This window comes from Gymnoscopelus microlampas, assembly GCF_963454915.1.
Source record: "Gymnoscopelus microlampas genome assembly, chromosome: 16".
Classification (NCBI taxonomy): domain Eukaryota; kingdom Metazoa; phylum Chordata; class Actinopteri; order Myctophiformes; family Myctophidae; genus Gymnoscopelus; species Gymnoscopelus microlampas.
In genome coordinates, this window is record NC_139953.1 from 33,569,413 (window position 1) to 33,590,205 (window position 20,793).

General features: G+C 45.0%; 1 protein-coding gene across 1 annotated transcript in view; it reads right to left on the minus strand.

Annotated features, from left to right (window-relative positions):
* rev3l (REV3 like, DNA directed polymerase zeta catalytic subunit) overlaps positions 1 to 17,466 on the minus strand; it is a 96,150-nt gene extending 78,684 nt beyond the window's left edge. The window contains exon 1 of the mRNA XM_084083076.1: positions 16,413 to 17,466. Within this exon, the coding sequence (XP_083939202.1) occupies positions 16,413 to 16,551 (139 nt within the window). The 5' untranslated portion in view covers positions 16,552 to 17,466. The remainder of the gene's footprint in view (positions 1 to 16,412) is intronic.
* Positions 17,467 to 20,793: the final 3,327 nt, after the last annotated feature.

Here is a 20,793-nt window from a genome sequence, read left to right on the forward strand (position 1 = left end):
ACACACATACACAGTGAGAAGATGGCTGTTTGAGAGAGAACCTGGTATAGTAATATCGGAGTTTGCGATTCATCTGATCTGTCACATTAACCCGATCAATATATTTCGTTGAACGGTGAATAGCAAAAATCTAGTATAACAGATCTAGTATAACCTCTTGTGAGCTTGAAGATCAGCCATTTTTGCAAATGTTGGGGGGAAAGTAACATTTTGTAAATGGCCAAAATAGGGACACCAGGATTAAAGTGGTTAAAGAAAAAAACACATACACACACAAATCACACACACAAATAAGGCTAATATTATTTCTTAAGACGTACTGTAATACTGTACATGATTTATTTACAGTATCCGTTTATATATCACCTGTCATCTTTTATGCTGAGGGTGGACCATCTCCTCTCCTTCAAAAAACGACAATAAAATGCCACACAAAGTTTAGTGAGATAAAAAAAAGTCACCCTCCCACATGCATACAGAAGCTGTCCAGTTCAGTTTAGCAATACGCACACACACACACACACACACACACACACACACACACACACACACGGCTCTGTGTGCCTGAACAAATGACTGTCACAATTGTTGGAGCTCAGGTATGCGACTGCGGGCACATAATGATAAAAAGGGGGAGCGGCGTGCAAGTGGGGCCGGGGTGAGCTGGGGGTCGGAGGTCACGGGAGACCCAAGGAGTTGTAGTTTGTGAGGTCAGAGAAGGAGAGGGGGAGGGGGGAAGCGAGGGGAGAGGCCTAGCTAGCCACAGTTGTGGACACACACACACGTTCACATGAACTGCACGTGCACATACACAAGCGCATGGGGAGTTTGGAAACAAGTAAAACTTCCTGGCAGGAAGAACAAAGAGGAATGAAGGAGGGAGGGAGATGGAGAAGTTGGAGCGTGCTAAACAATGTAGTGTGAGAGTGGGAGTGATTTAGGGAAAAAGAGAGAGAGAGAGAGAGAGAGAATAGAGCGCTCCCACATGTCTTTGAAATGGGAAATCCTGATGCCCGATTTATACTTGGTTGCCAAAAATAGCAGATCTACAAACTCATAATGCATCTACATCCACACACACACACGTGCTTGTATACATCACTGAAAAGCAAACTCACACACATGGTAAACACACAAGCAAGACACATGAGCATGATGCACACTGATGTGATAGATGTTGGCACAGACAGGGACACACACAGACACAACTACACACAAACTCACAGCAACAGTTCCTCAACAGACAACGCAGCGGCGTCGTAAATTCAACAGCAGGACCCAAATATTTGACCAACGCACACTGCTACGCAATCCAATCTAATCTAATCTAATCCAGCCTTGTGCCGGGGATAAACTCCCTGTAATGGAAAATAACTGATTTACTGTGATGCAGCCTCGCCCTTACGGAGCCCCAGTCTGTAAATAAATAAGCTGTGAATGCATAACCCAATTTTGATAACGGGGGGATGTGTGGGGGGGTAGTGGAACCACACCAGTGCTGCGGCTGTTATATAATAATACATTATGTAAATACACCCCCCCAACCCCACTACTCATTACCAGAGGTGCTGGGGCCACATCAAGTCTATTGTGTTTTCCACCATCTTAGGTGGCCCTCAATCGAACATGTGGATAGAGATTCATTATGTACATCTGCTAGGTCTAATGTGGAGGAGAAGGGACATGGATGGATGGGCGGGGGGCATCGGGGGGGGTGAAGAGATGACCGGCAATCGACAAAAGAGGAAGGGAGGGGACAGGTGAGGCAAACGGCAGCAGAGAGAAAAGTGCTTGCATGTGTGAGTGAGTCACATAGAGACAGAAAAACGTGTGATCTATGATGGAAGTTCCATCGACGTGTGTACGAAAGCTGGGCAGAGCTGTGTCGTTGCCATGGTGCATTTACAGTCAGGCAAAAGCTGTGCGTGTGTGTGCGCGTGTGTGTGTGTGTGTGTGTGTGTGTGTGTGTGTGTGTGTGTGTGTGTGTGTGTGTGTGTGTGTGTGTGTGTGTGTGTGTGTGTGTGTGTGTGTGTGTGTGTGTGTGTGTGTGTGTGTGTGTGTGTGTGTATCCGCGAGTGTGAGAGAGATCAGGGCCAGTGCTCTCCTGCCAGACAACAGGAGATTTCCTCGCTCTGCCTGGCCCCCTTTTCCACAGCTCCAACACAATTTGATATTCATGGCATGTCTCTGTCTCTCTCGCTCTCTCTCTCTCTCACCCTCCCTTCTTTGCTTACTCTCCCTCTCTTCACTGCCTCCCTCACCCTGCCTCCCTTTTTACACGTCTCTCTCCGTCTCTGCCACATAACTCGACTGGTGCATTAGACGAGTCACATGTCTACTTCTGTTCTTTTTCTCACTCTGTCTGTCTGTCTCTCCATTTCTCTGTCTCTCCCTCTCTCGCTACCCCACCCCTCGTGCTTTTGCTCTTTGTTGCTCTTTTCATTTTCATTCAAACACAGCCATGGCGCGCACACATACACACACACGCACGCACACGCACGCACATACTGTATACACACACACCATGAATTGCGTCTGAGGTATCACTGCAACTGGAGCTGATTACAGTGGGTGAACAGAGAGGGGAAATGGAAAACAGCTCCAGACATTACTCCTAGAGGATAAAAAAAACATATATACGTTTCGTTTAATTTCAGTGAGTGGGGGCAGAAAATGAATCCCAGAGAATCCATTTTAAAAAGAGACATTATTTTTTAGATGTGCCTAAGAACCATTTTTTGATTAGTCACTAGATTTTAAGCACCACCTCCCCCTTCCCCCTCCCCCACCACCACTCCCCCAATTACTGCCTCCAAAAAGCTCATACAGAAACCCAGTTGCAAGAAGAAAGAATAAGCCATGCTATTTTTAGAAGCTGGTCTCCCAGAAATCCCTTCCCTCCTCTTTAATAAGCTCTTGCTCCCAACCAGCATAGACGCGCACAATGCTATGGAATATAAAAAAACGGATGAAGAAGCAGCAGACCCCTTGGTCTTTAACGGTTTGGAAAGATGCTCATGAGGAAGAGTGGCTGTGGAGAGGAGGACATTGAAATAGCAGGAGTGCCCCTCCATGGCTGGGCCGCAGCTATTAAAAATGGAAATGCACCCACTTGTGGGAAAATATAATCTCTTTGATCAATTCATTTGGTACTGTGCAGCATGAGGCCTGGGAGCAGACCCGACCCACCCGCCCCAGCGTGAGCTCTATATTCTACGACGTGGGCCCTTAATCTGTCTCAAAATGCACTCCGTTCTCTCACCAGCACCATCTGAGGGCCAAAGTTGAATAATCCACACCACACCGTCTTATTTGATCCATCCCTTAAACAGAAACCAACTCTCAAACCAAATGGGTGAACTGTGGGGTGTATTTCACCACAGGCTATAATAAAAGCACAGTGTCAGCCATGTTCCACTCACTCCACACGCCAAAGAAACCTACCACAGTTGTGGTCGGTCGGGGATCCCATACCCATATTCAATTCATTCTAAACTTGCCCTCAGGCTAATTCCCACCGCATGCCCTCCACTCAGCAGGACGGCCTGATGTACCAAACTTTAATACACACCGTCTCATTTGATCTGTCACTTGAAAAAGGATCTCATTTAACGGTGGAGTTTTTCCACCTTTGGTGTTTTCTAACCATAGCACTGAGTTGAGCCATCTTATGCTCAACTCTCTGAGCTCACTCCACACATGGCAGCTAGAGAGGTTATTCTGAACCACATCATTTAGGTCACAGCTCTAATATAACCGATGACCACTGTCAGGAACTCCACATCTGGCACTTCATCTGTCAAAGTACAATTTGGACGGTCACTTGAAATGGGCGGAAATTGTTTTTCTGACCAATCTGGACCCGCTTTAATTTCTTTCTCCCACTTTAGTCGTTAAGCCAATTCCCGAATTCCCCACACGCGTGTGTGTAGTCTTGCACTGCTGACTCCCACTGGTTGGTCTGCCAACTGGTTTGTCATAGTAGGGATGGTACTGAAGCCACACGTTTCCTCCAACAGTGAATAGAGACACGGGCACCTACAAATTCACGCCCGCAATTGAGAAAGCGCACCCACTCGGGTTAAGGGAGAACGGTGTACTGCAGGCCAGCCCATAGAAGTAACTGTAATTCAACTGTAGTAGATAGCCTACATTTAAAATAATCCTACATGAACTGGAGATTTGAATAAAAAGGTTTCCAAATGTTTGGGGTTTCTTTGTCAACATATCATCTTGTTTTCTCAATAGATGATGTGTTTCACATTTCATTTGCCACTTGAACATAATGTTAACACAGCAGAGGGGAGACGACAGACAGACACGTAGTCAAATTTAGTGACATCACTGCAGTGTCTTTACGACTTTGAAGAGGGGAATTCTCAATTCTATATCCCAATCCCGACCGACTTTATTGTTTGTTCATGACATGTCTATATTAAACATGTCACCGGCTCATATTAATTGTATATATAAAAGTGTATATACATCACAGACACAATTGAGACAGCGCACCCACTCGGTGTGCTGTCTCAATTGTGTCTGTGATGTATATACCATGCGGCCACTTAAACTTCAGATCTCCGATGCTAGCACTTTTGACACAGTGATGGGAGTATATATTATAGTATATTGAGGTGGCTGGCAGGTTATCACATTAAAAAGGACAAAACAAACATATGGGACACTTTATAAGAACACCAAGAAATCGCTACAGCCTCAGTAGTCAACCAGTAGAAATACTGTATTTTAGGTTGCCTCTCATATGGATTGCATTGACTGCAGTACACCGTTCTCCCTTAACCCAAGTGGGCGCGCTGTATCAATTGTGGCCGTGAATTTGTAGGCCCTGTGTGTCTCTATCGCCTGCCGCCTCTTTCCACCTGCCAATGAGGATCCTCCCAGGATTCACATGTGGAAAGACACGTTGTGCGTTTGTGGATCTATTTTCTCAGAATATCGGCCTATTGTGACATGCCCAGAATAGTTTGGTTAAACTCCATAGTGAATGGCATTATAGCATGATGGGTTTGAAACTAGTTCAAAAGCGAAATCTGTCTTACAAACACTAGCGAGTTCTCCGCCAGGAGAGAGCATTGACACACAAAACAGTCTTGTGCCTCAATGGACAGAGCAGTTGGTCAATCTCTCACTCTGTTGCCATCCTTCTCTACAACCCAGCCTTTCTCTCTCTCTCTCAATTGCTCTCTACTCCTCCCACCCTCTCTCTGGATCACCAATGATCTCCTTCTCTTTCCATCCCTCCCTCCTCCTCTGCCTGTAGGCACAATGGACAAGAGAGGGCGAGAGACACACACACACACACACACACACACACACACACACACACACACACACACACACACACACACACACACACACACACACACACAGAGAGAGAAAGAGAGAGCTCAGTGCTGAGCAAAGGACCTGAAATGACCTGGCTCCACGTGTCAGTACCGGACCTTCTCCCCGTCTCTCTCTTTCTTCAGGCCAAACAGAACCACAATGCACAAGTTTTGCTTTGAGAAGAGGAGGAGAACAGAGCTAAACAGCTCCACACACCCCTATCTATCACTGACAAGAAGCCTTTCCTTTATTCCTTTTAGTCAGGCCTCTGACTGGCTGGGCTGTAACAGAATTCCGTGGTTGGTCAATTCATATGTCTGTCATGCATTTTCTTTAGGTCTTACACAGCCAAATGGTATGGGTCCATTTGGTTCCATTGACACACTCCGAGTTAAATTAACACTCTGAATTTGACTGTGTAGTAGGGGTGTTCCTTAAACTACTTCTCAATAGTTCCGCAGACGTCTAATCGTCTGGTTACTGTGATGATGCTAGACTGCAGAAACGTGTTGAGTGGCCAAGAACGATCCCACCACCAATTAAGATTTTTTATAACAATCACGTCTTGTTGAACTCAATGCTGACAGTGGACATTGCTTGCGTGGGCTGTGTCTGACTTGACTGCTGCACAGCATTAAAATAAGTGTGTTCATATTTATTTTTTTATCAACATGGAGCAGTTTAAATATGCTGTGCCAAGTCCTGATTCATCTTTCCAGAGAAAGCCAACACATGCTTAGTAGGGACAGCATTTCCTCTCTGGAATCCATGGCAGCAGTAGACTCCATTGTGATATGAGAGCACAAACCAGCATCCAATAGAAATATAAAGCTTGTGGGTGGGGTCCATTTGAATTGAAACACATAAGCCTGATATATGCTTTTGTTTTGTTTTGGGGGGCTTTTCTGAGCCTTTATTCGATAGGTAGCCTAGTGAGAGACAGGACACACAGACAGAGAGTAGGGGAGTAACATGGAGACGGAAATCAAACCGGGGAATCGCCGTCAGGCATTTGAGCTAATGTGGTACGTGCCTATAACCGCTCGGCGCTTGCCTATCGGGTCGCCCCCCAGCCTTAGATAGCTGATCTACAAGCTCAAAATGCATGGCAGCGCATCATAAGGCTTTATGAGAGTACATGTTATTCAGCGTGGACAAAGAGCAGCAGGGGTAGTACTAGGCAAGGTGTGGCCTCCACTCCAGTGTGTATGTGTGTAGGGCTGCAAACATCAATAATTATTTACTTGGCGAATATTCCATTGATTACATATTTGATTAATCAAATAATCGATTAAGCACGTAATTATTATTTATATTATCATTTCAAACTTTTTAGCATAACAGTTTTGTGCACGAATAGTGAAAATAGCAGATCTTCAAGCTCACGGTATGACGCTTTGTGAGCTTGTAGATCGGCAAATTTCACTATTTTTGACATTTGTTTTACCGTTTTGATTGACTTTTTGCCAATAATGACATGCCACAAATAGGAATCAATTATTTTATTAACTTATCGATTGTTTATTATGATGAATTAGATCGATTAGTTCAATTTACTGTTGCACCCCAACATGTGTCATTAACAGACAGAGCAACACGTCTCATATCGATCAGGTCGATGATGGCTGGCACTGCACAACAGAACAGCAATGAGAATGGTCTCTTGCTCACCGACTTTCTGCTGAGCGCCCCATTCTCTGTTACCGAAGGGAGAGACATCTATCCAAACTGGGGCAATAGTTGACAGCAAGGATGTATTACAGAGTTTAAACTTTATGATGGATAAAATGTTTTTGGCCCTCTGGGCTGCTAACGGCGTTTCAGCTGAAAAATGGCTGCATAAATATCCGAGACTAACAGGTCTGAGCACATTGACCTACCTAAAGTAATTCAGTATATCCACAGTAGACAAACATGCACAGATTTGCTTTGGTACATGAAATCATGGTAATATCTACTAGTCACCAAATAACAGGAGTGATATCTTTTTTTCTTTTTTTACCACTTAAGCCCTGATCCTTGGTTATACTTTGTCATACGACGGTTTTGTGTGAAAATAACCGAAAATATAAGCCGTGCTTATAGATCTAGCCTGGAATCCAGACGGAGGCGCTTGTTCAGCGTTTCTTTTTTTTTTTCAATTCGCTTCTCCGTGGCCATCATCCTGTTTGAGCTGGATTTCCAAACGTCACCAATTACGTAGGCAAGTCAGGAAGTGACTTGAATTTCACATTGGAAGCCATTGGAAGCCACTGGTCCCCCCACACCCCATCCCACAGATCAATCAGAAGCCACAGAGCCTGGGTGCCCATCCCGCCGGTCCCGCCCCTTGGAAATAGCAGGTTTATCAAACAAGCAAAGCGAGAAAAGAAAAACTCCACTGAACGGAGCGAATCAGTCTGGATCAGGATATTGTAGACCTACCATTTTCGCAGTTTCTTAAGGTTTTTGGAAATGTTTGCCAATGCCAAAATAGGAAAAACATTGAGGAGGACAGTTTGCATGTTTTAGCTTTCAGAGTCAGGTCCATCAGAAATGCATCCAATTTTTCTCTCTGTTTCATTCTACAGTGAAACACATACCGTTCATAAGCCTCATCAAAGCGTTCCACCACCACATTCTCAAACAGAAACATACTTTACGGCTTCTTCATCCTCAAAACTGGAATGTTACAAATATCAATAGCCTTCGGCCCTGCAACTGTATACAGTACTTTTACATCTCAGCCAGCTTCCTTGTCTATTCGTACATTTCGTTGCAACGCGTTGTGAGCTTGTGGATCGGCTGTTTTTGCCGAACGTTCCCCCCCAGAATAGGGATGCTGGGGGGGTTCAAGTGGTTAACAAAAGTGACATTTTAAGTTTTAAGCATATTTTGATTGCGATAATATCGTTAATCACAATTAATGTGCTTATGATGCATTATAGACCCAACCTTAATATACAGTTTTACCAAGACTTTCACCTACTTTTTTACACTTGTAAACCTGTGATGTCACAAAAAAAGGTTGAGTTGAATTCTATTAGGTGTGATGACAGGAAAACATTGTGCAGTTAAACATAGTTTAAAGTCCCTCTCCACTACATTATGGGCCACACAGCTTCGGTTGATTCATGTTATCCTGTAGCTGAAGATAAATACAGTCACTGAAATGTGAAAGTCTAGTGAAGAGAGCATGAGAGACATTGGAGGCAAGGTGAGATTGTGAGCATTTGTTGTGCATTTGCTCCAATTTTCTACTGCCGACATCTTCCATTACTTGCTAAGACAGAGAGGCCCAGACAATCATCGCCTGCTACACTTCTATCAGCTCATACAGTATAGTCTGGCCTCTGTACTGTCATCAACATCTCTGCCGTCAATGACGATGGCTTTTTACATTAGAACGTTCTTCGTTTCACCACTTTAACCACATGAACCCTAGCATCTCTATTCCGGGCATGCCATTATAGCCGCACAATCAGTGAAAATAGGATAACATTCACCGGAAATGGCAGATCTACAAGCTCACAATGCGTTGTGAGCTTGTAGATCTGCTATTTTCCAGCAAAGAGATTTGGTGTATAGGGAAAAAGGTAGGGGACCGACCAGGTATAGATCCCCGGTTGATCGGGGTCGGTCAACAAAGTCGACACGTGGCACAGACTCATCTGAAATGAGTTGGAGCAATGCAGAAAGGTAACCTCTTTTTATTTTTCATTTTCTCTTGACGTGTGTTAGTGATGCTTGTGTCAGTGACGCATTCAGTGTGTCAAGGCCTAAAGACAATTAGTGCTGACTCAGAGTGCTGATGGTGTTTTTCAGGTCTGTCAGATATGAATTCTGTCCACCAATTTTCTTTGCATACCATACGAAAAATAAGAAACAGAACATTCAATGAACAATACAATCAACACAGGTTCAACGAACTTGAACTCTTAACTCATCGTTCGCATGGTTCAGCTCATTAGTGCCAGTCTGACAGCCTGTTGTTAACTTTATCCGTTAGGTTTGATAGTTCAAAGGTTTTTTTTATACCCGTCCTCACAAAAGACAAGACTACTAATGAGGACTTGCATGGGTCTAGGGCTGTGTGTGTGTGTGTGTGTGTGTGTGTGTGTGTGTGTGTGTGTGTGTGTGTGTGTGTGTGTGTGTGTGTGTGTGCGTGCGGCGACTCGCAAGCTAAAAGCCCAGCCAGCCCAGCCCACACAATGCTTACTGCTGCAGGATTGGTGAAGTGGGCTGCTGTGACCGGCGCGTTGTCACATTCAATCTCCTGCACTAATACACCTGCCATCCATCACACGCGGCATATGGCCTTTATCGCTTGCACCAATTCCACCTGCTTTTTCCATTATAGCCAGCCGCTGAAACTATATCAAGCACAATCACGTCGGCACTCAGAGTAATACCTTCCTTCAAAGATTCCTTCCAGTTTCATTTGCAAAATTACAACAACAAACAAATGCAAAAGAAAAAGGGTGACAGTTCTGCAGTGTCGTTCGGAGCCATGGTCCTTGGAATGTGTTTGTGTGTGTGTGTGTGTTATGTGTGTGTATCTGTTAAGAGTTGTTCAGAGATACCCACTCTGGAAGGGATGAGGTAGCTATTAAAACCATCAATCAGGCTGACTGGAGCTGCAGCAGGCAAGGACACACAGACACACTGCTTTTACTGTACAGAGATGCTCAGAGAAGGGAGGGAGAGAGGAAGAGAGAGGGTGAGAGACAAAGAGAAGACTCAGAAGTAGAGGGAGGTTAAGAGAGACAGAATGCAAGAGAGACAGAAAAGAAAGAAACAGACACAAGAAGGAACCCCACCATCAAAACAAGAAATAAGGTAGTGGTACACTTCATTATATCATGGTCAGATGGAGATTTGCTAAAAGCTAAAAGATGTTTGCTATGAGAGTTTTGTACGGTTCAGCTACAGGTCATCAGGGACTGTCCAGCTGTCATCTATGCTAACATCAAAGTGTTTGTTTAATCGGATTATTTTATAAACTGACACTAAATGGATCAAAACTCCCACCCTATGCCACAGAGTTCAACGTTCGGCAAAACAAGACTGCAGGGGACCATAGAGCCACACGGGGAACCTCGGCAGCTCTCTCGGCCTTGTGATCCAACAGAAAGGCCACCTGTGGTAGCGAGGCATTCAGAGACAGAGAAAAATACCCTCACTCATTTACATGTAATTGACATGGCCATGAATGGAGGGGGGGGGGGGGAATTGGCCGCCCTGTTTACGCTTTAAAAAGCCCTCCAACGTGGCTTGAAATCACCGTGTCCCGGCAAGCCTTTGAAACTGGATAACCGGATCTTTGGGCGATGTAGGGCCCCTATGGCAGAGGCGAGGCCATGGCAACGATGGCAGCTTAACAACGTGAGTTGTTATGAAGCAGTCGCCTATGTGTTGTTGTTACCGAGGCTGGACATAGGACCTGACAGGACCACCTTAAAGACACAGCAAGTGGAAAGCATTGCCCCGTGAGCGTAAACAACACATGCATGGGTTTCATCATGTAATCATTTGTATGCGTTTAGTCAGACGGGTGCACAAATGTACATAGATATTTGATGTATAAGAGTTCAGTATGTTATTATCTTGTACTGCCTGCACATGGTGTTGGTGTCACAGCATCATTTCACTTGTACCTACAGCAGAGGTCTTCCCCTAGGGGGTCCTCAGAGTTACTACAGGGGGTCCGCCAAATCTTTGTGATTTTTACATTAACCACTTCAACCAAGCATCCCTATTCTGAGGAGAACTTTAGCCAAAAATAGCAGGTCTACAACCACACAACGCCTCGTGCTGCGAGCCGTTGTGCGTTTGTAGATCTGCTATTTTCGGTTCGGTATAGGGGGAAAAAAAGAGTGAAAGTACAGAAAGTACAGAGTGAAAGGTCAGGTTTACTAAGTATTGTTTTTAGAGCATGGTTAAATGTCTGGAAATACACATTAACATGAATCCAACATGATAGTGCTGGGAAACAAGTCTATCAAGCCGCCTATGAAATCTATGAAAATAAAAAATACTTTATACAATATATAATGGGGGTCCCTGCTTTCTCTCTCTCTCAGCCAAGGGGTCCTTGGCCTGAAAACGTTGAAGACCCCTGACCTACAGTATATGAGTAAGTGACATAAACCCATTTTGATTCTTGGGTGTGTTCAAATTCTTCACAACACAATAAAAAACAAAAATGCAGGAAGGTTAGAGATGGCACAGTATCCTATCCATGCTTTCAAACTACATAATAATCTGAGAGCTAGATGTCCGTTTATGTCATGTGATGATAAAGATGATTCTGATGTGGGCACTACTCTCAGTATGCCTTGCATCGTCCCTTTTGCAATATACTGTATGTTCTACCACCTGACAAAGTGATTCTGAATTGAAAGGGACTTGCAAGAAGACCCACAAAAACAAATCCTTTTGAGGGGGGTCCCACACCTCTGATTGGTCTGTTAAAAAGCCCACAGGAGAACCTGGGCCCCATCTTTGCACAATACCATCACAGGCTGAGGATTAAGGAGGGAGCAGAGTTCACACGACTCTCCTTTCATCACTGCAGCACTCGTCTCTCAACAGGAGATTCCTATACTGCAGTGTACAGCTATAGTTCATTTCCTACTCTGTGTGTGTGTGTGTGTGTGTGTGTGTGTGTGTGTGTGTGTGTGTGTGTGTGTGTGTGTGTGTGTGTGTGTGTGTGTGTGTGTGCGCACTCGCGCACGTGCATGTTCATCCATAGCAGGGCAAAAGTAATAGATGGATTCATCTATTACACAGCTGAAACCTTAGCTGAATCCATTCGCTGAGGCATTCGCAAATATGAAACCAGGTGATACTATGTAGCCACGGTTAGCAAACCAGACAAGACAACAGCATCATACCTGCAGAAGGAAAACATGCCCAAGACCTCCTTGGAAAAAAAGTAAAAGCACCTTTTTCGTGTTACAGTGGCCTAGGGCCATCAGATTCCATGCACCTGTCATTAGCTAGAAAGAAAGAGTCTGCAGTAACCCAGTAGGAACCATCACCAAACATGAAGACAAAACAAACAACTCACTCTGTCATCAAGTAATTAAAGAAGTTACCAGGAGGCCGTGGCCTGGATGGAGGATTATAATTGAGAGTGTGGAAGAGAGGGGGGTAAACAGTGGACGAGGCAATGACCTTCTGCTTAATGAGGCACTGGGGTCTCCTTCCAATCCGCCCTATTATCCTGTTAATGGATCCAGGAGGGATTCCTTTAGATGGCGTTAAGGATTTCCCCCAGAGAGAGGTAAAGACAAAGTGGAATGGGGATGAGAGAGTGTGTGTGTGTGTGTGTGTGTGGGGGGGGGGGGGGGGGTGTTAGAGAGGCAAGAGAGGTAAGAGAGATGTAGAGAGATTCCTGGAAAAAGATAAAATGAAGAAAGAAAATAGAGAGTGAGAGAAGAGTGGGGTAGTATAGATCCCCTGGGGAGTGGTAAAAATAAGAGGGGCCAGACAGAGATGAAGGAGATAGAGAGAGAGAAGAGGTTGGGGGGAAGATATGGGGCCCGATGTACAATTTTATTCCTCCCTGGTTCGCTGCTTGACCCCTCATTCAGGTCAATTGGTCATGCTGTTTTCCCCTTCCCTCTTGGATGCTCCGAGGCTCACAGCCAAGCATAAGACTAAAACGGCACTCCTCCTCCTCCTCCTCCTCCTCTCGTGAGCAGAGCAGGAAGAGGGACTGACCGGCTGACCGTCAGTAGATCTGGGTCTGGCTTGCAGACGTCGGGGCAGGAATCAACCGTGTCAAACCTCAGCGGCGTGGGAGGAAAGGCTGGCTGTTCACCGAAGCACAGGGATTGGCTCTCCATCAGGGGCGTGCTAATCAAGCTGTGTGTTAATGCAGTGGTCACAAGTGCAATGTTTCACAACACTGGAACTCCCTGTGCTATCCCTCCCCACCTTTTCATGGCTAAGCTTATTTTGTGTGCAATAGATACTGTACGTGTGACGGAGAGATGTTGAGGAAAGGAAACACACAAGGGGTAAACAAAGAGAAAGGGAGGGGGGTTGAACAGACTGGACACAGGAAGTGTGGTGTCAAATAACGCAAAGAAGAGTGGCGAGAGGGAGCATGACTTGGGTCAGAAGAGGATAAGAGTGTGTTGTGGCCTTGAAGAGTAGCATGGAGCCATACACTTGCTAGGGATGTGGTGTCGTGCCCACATACACATGCAAACATGCACACACACGAAAAACACATTGAAAACATAACTGACAGACAAACGAAATAATTGCTCAAAAACAGTCCCCCCTTCAGGCCAGACAAACCTCGCTGAAATTAAATCAAAACGACGTCCAAAGAAAGCATTGGAATGAACTTATTTAGCCTCCTTTTGAGCAGGCGTGGTCTGTTTTCATAGCTAATGGGCTCTTTGAAGCTGCCCTTCAGAAAAGACACTAGAAAAAGAGAATGAAAGAGAGACCATTCTCTACTTCGATGCATTCCAGATGCTGATGTAATTTTATTTGGGGGAAACACAGAGCCAGGAGTGACTTAGGCCTTGCCACGAGAGATTACATCAAGCGAGCAGAAGAGAGTTGAAGTGTGAAACAATGCAAGGCATCCTGACCAGAGTCCACAAATGACACGAGTCTTATTGTGTTATTAGAACCCTAAAAGACACATCACCATGGAGGTTAAAGCAATGCTTTGTATGGAACCACACGTTACAGTATTCTAACAATACAAGCTATTATGCATAATGCAGTTGGGTAAAGATCTGATCAACAAATGCTTTCAATGTGTACAGTAGTGCAAGCCTCATGGAACAATGGCGTCATTTAAAAGGTCACGTTAAAAGGATGTAGAGTAGAAGTGACCGGCCTCATGCGCTCGACCTTTGTGAGATGCAAGTGTGTGCCACGCGTCACACAACACTAAGTCGTGGGCAAAAATGGCACAGACAAATTCACTTCCATGTTTTTAATCAGGGCACCCAAGTGGATAATTGGTCAGTTGTCCCCCCTCCCCAAATTCCACTGTGGACACCTGTGGTATGTGTGTGCCACGCCCCCTCTTTGCCTTCACTTTCCCACCTCTCTCTCTGCTGCCTGACTGTGCGGTCATGAATAAAGCAGAAATATTAAAACATACTTTTATGAATCCGCCATTTGTGACCATTGTGCCAATTTCCCAGGACTCAACCGCAATGTTTGCACAATTTCCCAGATGGCTGTGTGTTGCATGTAAATAAATGTTGAGGAAACACTGCCTCTCTTACACACTCACACACTTGACAATCTGTCAAGACTGCCTCTCAGCTGCTAATATCAGTGTGATCATCTGCAAAAACATGCAGGTTGCGACAGAACAAATTTAGACCCGACACTGATACTCCGACCTACTGTCCCTGATTTCTCTGTTGCAAATCCTTTAAGCCTGAGTAAGCTATATCAAGCAATGGGACGTTCTTCACACAATGCCACTAAAATACAACCAGGGAGAGGGCGAGAGTTGATTGCCATAGGGGGATACAAAGGTAGGCTCAAGTCACAATACTGGTAATGGCAATATAAAATGTTATTGCTTCACATGTACATTAGAGGTGTTGTTGACGTTATGCAATAAAAACGTCAGGCAAAGAGTGTTGAAGAAAGGGTGGTCAAACTGGTCATATAACATTAGTACCATTGTGCGGATCAGCCTGATTTATACTTAGTTGCACGCCGTAAATAGCAGATCTACAAGCTCACAACGCATCACAAATGTGACACATTGTGAGCTTGTAGATCTGCTATTTACTGAGCACGACACCGGCACGCAACTAAGTATAAATTCGGCTTACTGTATTGTTTTGCGCCATGGGCACCGCAGCACACGCATAGCCTGATACACCGGGCGGTGTCTTTATTTGAGGAGGCGCGGGTAACGCAAGTGCCAAACCTCGCGGATTCCCGGGAAAACACAAGCCCCCCCAGGTCCCCCACCCCCCCGGCTGTGATTGTGAAGGAGGGCAGGCCAGGCTAGAGGCTGCAGCAGCGTGTTGTGGTGGTGTGTGTCAACAATCCACAGGTTGCAGTAAACAGAACAAAAGCGAAAGGGAAGACATGATGATATCCTATTACATTGCCACATACACACGGCATAAGACAAGCCAAATGCCGAATACCGACCCATGTATGGTCAATGTAATGTGTGCACACCCGCCCCATATGATGATGCAGCGGGGCCAGTGAAAACAAAGCCACCGTATGGATCCTCTCATCGCTGCAATGTGTGCAATATGGAGACGTTAAAGCCCCCCCGATGGGTACACTGCGTACTGCACGAGTTCAATACACGAGTTCAGCTCCCTTTTATTGTTTTGGGCATTTTATTTTCGGGGAGAGGGGGGGGGGGGTTGTCAGAGAGATCGCAGTGATTTTTGCAAGCCCACCAACGTCCGCCACCCTACCCACCGCGTGGCACGTACAAGCACAGGGTGACGACCACCATCATGAGAAAGCTTCAATCGGAACCTCTCCCTCCGCTGTATAGCTCCGAGATGAGGGTTCCACTGCGTAGGGTGCTGGCAGAGTGCGACACCGGCAAACGGTGGCCAATATTGTTGTTCTTACCCTTTTCCGCACATCGTATCCAAAAAGTAAAGGTATTCCCCCCTGCTCTCGGATGTATTACATTTTAGCGGCCAAGAAAATGTAACCGACGGGTTGAAACAAGCGTTTAAATCGCTATTTTAGTCAGCCTGTGGCCAAGCAACCCCCGGCCGCATGCGCTGTACTGCTCACGCTAAGGTTAAAGGGAAAGCATGGCACAGGCTGACGAAAAAAAAGCGATTTAAACGCTTGCTTCAATCTGTCACTTAAATAGATTTACCGCTAAAATGTAAAACATCTGAGAGCATGGGGGGCGACCTTTACTTTTTGCATACAATGTGCGGAGGAAGGTAAAAATCAACAATATTGGCCACCGTTCGCCGGTGTCGCGCTCTGCCGGCACCCTACTCAGCGGGACCTCCTCTCGGAGCCGTACAGCGGAGGGAGAGGTTCCTAACGGGGCTAGAGAGCAGCAGAGAGCAGGGAGGTTAGAGAGCATGGTTTACCTGCAGGTGTTGCCCCGAAGATCCGCACCACCGGCACCTTCTTCACGTCGCTTTCTCTGAACGCAGAGTAACACACGTCCAGGTCTTTGATGGGACTCGCTGTGTAATAGTCTGCGGTAACGATGCGCACTGCAAACATGACTGCAACAAAAACTATACCCCCGGTGCACGGCCCCGAGGTGACAGTCTCTGGAACCAAGAGGTGGCGAACCAACGGTTACGTTGGGAGAAGAAACGACGAAAAAAATGGGAATCAATTACTGAAACAACGGGGAAAATGTGGTGTTCAACGTGGTGGGGGGGTTTGGGTCCGGTGGTGGTGGTGGTGGTCTCCCGCCGCCACCATGATTTCCATTTCCAGCCGCTTTCCTTTCAGCTAAACACGACGAGTAATCCGACCTGCAGCTGTTGTCGAGAGTCCATAACGTTACTGTAACGGGGAGTTGGTTACTGTAACGGCGAGGCTGCCCGTGATTTATCTCAGTGTTTAGTTTCAGAGGGGTTTAAACAACATTCCTTCCGTCCGTGTGGCAGCAGACAGACACAGCTCCTAAAGACGGGCTCAGAAGAGAGTAGTTGCAGCTAGAGCCAGTCCCTTCTTCTTCAGCCCAGCAGCACACAGCCGTAGCTCTTCTTCCATAACAGGCTAGCTCACGGTAGCAGCTAACATGCCATGGGGTTTAAACAGTGCGGTCATGAAGGCTAAACTGAACCTCCCAAGATATTTAAAAACGACTTTCCCCTTGCCCTCCTCGCCTGTCTCTTCTTCTCTTTCTCCCTCTGCACTCCTCCGCGCTAGAGTTGCTGCTGCTGCATGTCCTTTGTGGAATTATGTCTTCTGAAGGCAGCAGGAAAGTCTTCCGATATCTTTGACGTTTTTTTTTAGATTGCAGATGGGATTGTCTAAAGTGTGTTGTGTGTGTGAGTGTGGGGTGTCCTGTCGTCCTGAACGAGCTCGATCTGACTATCAACATAACCTCTGGCAACCCTCAACGTTGCCCTCCTCCCAGACCACATTCCTTCCTGCAGCCTGTGTGTCTGTAAGTAGTGTGTGTGTTGTCCGCTCTCTCTGTTCTGTGTGTGCTGTACGGTGTTGCCAGGTTTTGAAAGAAACAAGCAACCAGTTCTATGGAAACAAGCCCAAAAGAGGCGAGCCCTTCGCGGCAAACAGCCATTATATGTTTAAAGGGCGAAGCCGGGCTTCGATACATTGGCTTTTTGAAAATAGCCGATCTACAAGCTCACAACGCGTCGCATCTTGTAGATCTACTATTTTCAAGAAATGTAGAAAAAACGCGGTATATTTTTTGAAACATTTTAACAACACAAATCTTGAATCGGGCATAAATATTTTCAGATGGGGGTCCGCAGACAAATACATATTAATTTGGGGGTCCTTGACTTGAAAATGTTTAGGGAACAAGCCCAAATAAGCAACTACACTTTAAAACAAGCCCAAAAAAACGCAACTAGTAATATTTACAAGCAACTTACCAGAAAAAACACGCCCAAAGTCGCTTATAATAAGCAAACATGGCAACACTGGTCTCTGTGGAAGAAGAGTTGCGTCACGCACGCATCGATGACCAAGCAACATCCCGTTTGATGTTTTCAAAATAAAATAAAATCATTACAAAAGCTATGATGAATACATTCTATTCATTCTATTCATCCAAGGTGCGTTTATGAAAGCAAATGATGTTGCGGTGAAAGCTATTCTTCTTGTGCTATTCTTTCTTATCATGGTCCATTGATGTTAGTGGTCAAGATGCCCACCCAGGCCTTGTTGATACACTGTCATTAATGACCGATGATGACCGTCTTGATCCAGGCTAAAACCCAGGCCAAGAGGCTAGTCCAGCACAGCATTTTCTCCTCTGCCCTCACTACACTTTACACTATATTGGTAGAGAAAATAGGCCTACTACCGACGAGTGTATACAGTGTGTGCTGATTCACGTTTTCATAAAATAAAATAAAAAAGATTAATGTAATACACAGGACCCATTGGAAACAAGCCATAGTGCTTTCTTGTGTTTTTTTTGCAAACTGTTAATAAAGACAAGTATTCAATCAATCATCAATAAATCTGGGGTTTTACAGTGACGCTCAAATACCGTTAAGTTGAAGGCCAAAGTGGCAAAACCGGAATTGGTATTGCGAATTATTACTGGTCACTTCACGTGGCTTCACCTCGATTGCCTTTGCCTCTGACTGACTGCCGCATCAAACACGGGTCAGTAGACTGATCTGGCGAGGGCAGACCTTCAGTGGTGGAAAAAGTACTCAAATGTTTTACTTAAGTAAACAATATAAATACTGCAATGTAGAAATACTCTGTTACAAGAAAAGTCTGGAATTCAAAATGTACTTGGTAGTGTGTTGCTATCAAAATGTACTTAAAGCACAAAATGATGTACTCATTATGCAGAATGTCCCATTCCACAAGTTTGTAAATGTATAAAATGTATAGAAATCTTTTGAAAATAGCAGATCTACAAGCTCACAATGTGTCGCATCGCCATGCATTGTGATCTTGTAGATCGGCTATTTTCAAATGGCCAAAATGTAGGCTAGGGCTAGGCCTATATAGGCTATATAGGGCTGAAGTGGTTTGTATATTTTACTGCTAGCTGCTCTATGGCTATTTCCTATTACTTTCTTTATTTTTGTTTTTAACAACGTTATTTTAAGCAATAATAAAGCAACAGATTTCAAATGACAAATCTTGCAACTGAAATTATTAATTCAAACAATGTGTCCATATGCAGGACAGAGTTCAGGCAGTCAGTGTCACATGAATCGTAAAGAATATCCCTGTCATGCTTGTGCTATATGGCAGTAGCTTTGCACTGACTGAGTGACCTGTGTAGATATTGGAGGCCTGAAGAAAAAGTAAGAAATATTCATCATACGCCTTCATTTACATTCAATCTGGGTTATTCTGGTTGACTCACAAAACCCTACACCCTAATCTCATTGATGCAGTTCCAGTTCAGTGTCTGTGGAGGTGTTCTGCTTGCCAAGTACAGCACATTACCACGATCAAAACACAGACTAGTCGGGCAGACTTAGCTCAGGTGGTAAATAGGCTGTCTGGAGACTGGAAGCTTCCCAGTTTAGATCCCTGGCTCCTCCTGATGTTGCTTTCTATTATCCTTGAGCAAGACACTGAACCCGAAACTGCTCCTGATGAGCAGGTTGGTGCCTTGCACGGTTGTCTGTGTCTGAATAGGCGATAAGGTGAATAGAAATGCTTTGGATAAAGTTGCTATAAAAATGCAGACCAGCAATCTCTTTTCGGTCTTCAACCTCCAAGATAGTTTTTACTGTTTGTACGGGGTCACTATCTATACCCAATGGCATTGCATTGGCAATCTCTACTGTGTTCCTTCCTTTGCCATGTTTCTACTAGCTCCTTTCAGTGTTCAGCATTCTGTCTGTGCATACCTAACATAATGGCCTATATAGCAGGCAGTCATATGGATGTGCTGAGCACGCTCCTTTCTTCGCCACCGAAAGGGCCATAAACCTATCCAAACAGCCAGTTTGGTGCGGGTCACGCTGGGGACACCGCTGCCAATGACTCTCCCAACGATGACAAATGTTTCATTAACATTTTCATCTAGATGTGGTCATGGTATGTGTCAGTAGGAGGGAGTATGTGCGCTCTGACCTTGAGTAAGAGTTTGGGCACTTTCGCTGGAGTCAGCCAGCATGACTCAAGAGGAACTGAACCAATGAGCCATCACCTGTTTATGTATGGCTGCAGATGAGTAAAAAAAAAAAGAGAGGCATGGGAGTGACTGCAGGGACAGATTTGACAGTAAACTATTCATGAAATACAATGCATGACAGACACCTGTGACAGGTGGTGCCCACTTGATAACATCACAGAACACCCTCATTCTCACATATACCCCTTATCCACTGACATTCAAAACTGGTTTGTACAGGAGCAGAACAGCACAGGTGAAAGTTACATTTTTATTCTATGCATTGGTAAATCAAGGTCTTATGCACACCTGATCAGCTCTGAGACAGATGCGTATAGGCAGGGATAAAACATCAACCTATCAATAGACCTTCTTCAGGCATCTCTGAACGAAACGTTGCCTAAATAAAGTTGTCCTTAATGAGCAAGTGCAGATGGTGTGTGGTTTATTTTATTCTGTACTTTGCATCAGTAAATACTTCTAAGATATGCTATCTAGTAGGAGCTTTAATAGCAAGCACCTGACCAAATCCCAAATGTATAGCCTACATTCTTAGTACCCTTTGCCTTTATGTCATTCCTGCTACAGAACGATAGTTTTCCATTGAGAGGAAGAATCCTATATGTTTTTTAAATGCTGTTTTCTACACATAAACAAATGATGGG